We start from the raw sequence: 2,051 nt of genomic DNA on the forward strand, positions 1-2,051 counted from the left end.
GGCGACTTATCAACAGACTAATTTCCTAAACAAATGGAGGCAGCGCGGGGCTGATTGGCTGCAGCGGCGCAGACACGTGGAGGAAGCTGCTGGGGCTTTTTCTCCCTTTTTGCAATGAAATTGTAATTAATGTGGGTGGGCTGAGAATCACCGAGTGTTTATCATAGACAATTTATTTTCCAGCGCTAAGTCAACATAAAGTCGCAGAGTTCGCAGCATTATTGTGGAGCTATGAAGGAGCAGGGGCGGCAGGCAGGCAGGGCAGAGCACAGGGCTGCAGCACTCACTGCTCTGCACCATGAGCCGCCTCTACGACCACCTACCTCCGCTGCCCACTGAGCTCCCCACACCACCCCTGCTCTACCTCTATGGAGCAGACAGGACTCTCATGCCCACCCTGGGCTTCGCATCCCCCAGTGTCCTCAGCAGGCAGGAGCCACCCCAGAAGCCCCCCTACAGCTACATCGCCCTGATCGCCATGGCCATCAAGGCCTCCCCGGAGCACCGGGTCACCCTGAATGGCATCTACCAGTTCATCATGGAGCGCTTCCCCTTCTACCACGACAACAAGCAGGGCTGGCAGAACTCCATCAGGCACAACCTGTCCCTCAATGACTGCTTCATCAAGGTGCCCAGAGAGAAGGGGCGCCCAGGCAAGGGCAGCTACTGGACCCTGGACCCCAAGTGCCTGGATATGTTTGAAAATGGAAACTTCAGACGCAGGAAAAGGAAACCTAAAACTCTCCTGACTCAGGAATCCAAGAGGTGCCGAGCAGCTGCAGCAGAAGCCATGGAGGAGTCTGCAGGGGATGGTGCCCAGCACAGGTCAGTCATTACTGCTGCCCCCAGGGACAGCCGGAGGGACAGTGGGGCAGAACGCTCCTCTTCAGAGGAGGAAGGCAGCAGAGATGGCAGCCACCCACAGGTGGACGATCCACAGACACCAGGATGCTCCACGTCATTCTTATCTGTGCCTCTGCTGACTGACAAGGGGGCATTATCTGCAGCTGCCGGGGGTCCTCAGGAGGAGGAAAGACCCCTGAGGAGACCGCAAGATCTGGGGTCGGATAAGCACTTGGGAGACGCGTTTTCATCACTCACTAAGCAACCTGAAGCTCAGACTCTTCCTCACCATCATCATCCTCCGCCTGGGGAGGAAGCGCCAGCAAAGCTCCCCAAGAGCTTCAGTATAGACAGCATCCTGAGCCCCCGAGCCACCAAGGGCAGTGGGGGGCCGGGGGTGTGGGACTGCCTGTCAGGGGGCCACAGGTATAACCGCAGCGTCTGCCCCGTGTTCAATGCTTCTGTGATGATCGACTCTCAGGTACAGGGGAGATTCTACCACATTGGGGTCCCCATCCTCTCTTATGTGCCACTGGCTCTTACAGAATCAGCCATACCCAAATAGGAGACATATAGTCTTTGGGATTTGTCTAGACACCCTGAGATTTTATGTGGCTTGCTGGGACTAGTAGTTCCCCTGTGCCTAATATTCATGCTTCATAGGCTGCAACTGTGGGGGGCTTTACCCAGGAGAAGTGATTGTGTCCTCGGTATCTGATGCCCCCTGTATCGCAGCTGCGGATCCTGCAGGATTCCTCCTCCATCGCCTTCCCTCACGCTGCCGTCAATCCTTTATATCACCCAGTTACTAGAAATAAAAGGACTTTATTATGTGGAGTTTCATCTGCGTTTGTTTCTATCATCTGTTCTCATCACGGTCCATGCGTTATTGGCTTTGCTCCTGTTATTTGGGGGCGGATGGGTGCGAGGTCAGGAAGCTTTGGAGGGGGAGGGGGGGCTGTGATATTAATGGTGAGCATTAACCCCTGCTCTGCTGAGTAAAGTCAAGGGGTAAAACTCTGCAGCCAGGACACGGTCTGAGATGTGAGCAGAGTCTTTCCCACACGTCTCTGCGTCTGGGGTCAGTCACATCCACCAGACTGAGGCAGTGGGAACCAACCAGATAGTGGGGGACCTATAGTATAGAAGACCCCCAGAGTCTGATATTAATGCTGAGAAATAATAATAATATCAATAATAGTAATACA

The 2,051-nt window shown here is 54.4% G+C and overlaps 1 protein-coding gene across 1 annotated transcript; it reads left to right on the forward strand.

The window, feature by feature from the left end:
- The first annotated feature begins 220 nt into the window (after positions 1-220).
- On the forward strand, positions 221-1,680 carry FOXL1 (forkhead box L1). The gene has a single exon (XM_069740553.1). It carries the CDS (start codon positions 299-301, stop codon positions 1,406-1,408), a length of 1,110 nt encoding a protein of 369 aa, XP_069596654.1. The 5' UTR covers positions 221-298; the 3' UTR covers positions 1,409-1,680.
- The last annotated feature ends 371 nt before the right edge of the window (positions 1,681-2,051 follow it).

This window comes from Ranitomeya imitator, chromosome 9, assembly GCF_032444005.1.
Source record: "Ranitomeya imitator isolate aRanImi1 chromosome 9, aRanImi1.pri, whole genome shotgun sequence".
Taxonomy (NCBI): Eukaryota; Metazoa; Chordata; class Amphibia; order Anura; family Dendrobatidae; genus Ranitomeya; species Ranitomeya imitator.

Excerpts from the sequence above, each read along its gene's own strand:
- FOXL1 (XM_069740553.1), top strand. The coding sequence starts at position 299 with ATGAGCCGCCTCTACGACCACCTACCTCCGCTGCCCACTGAGCTCCCC.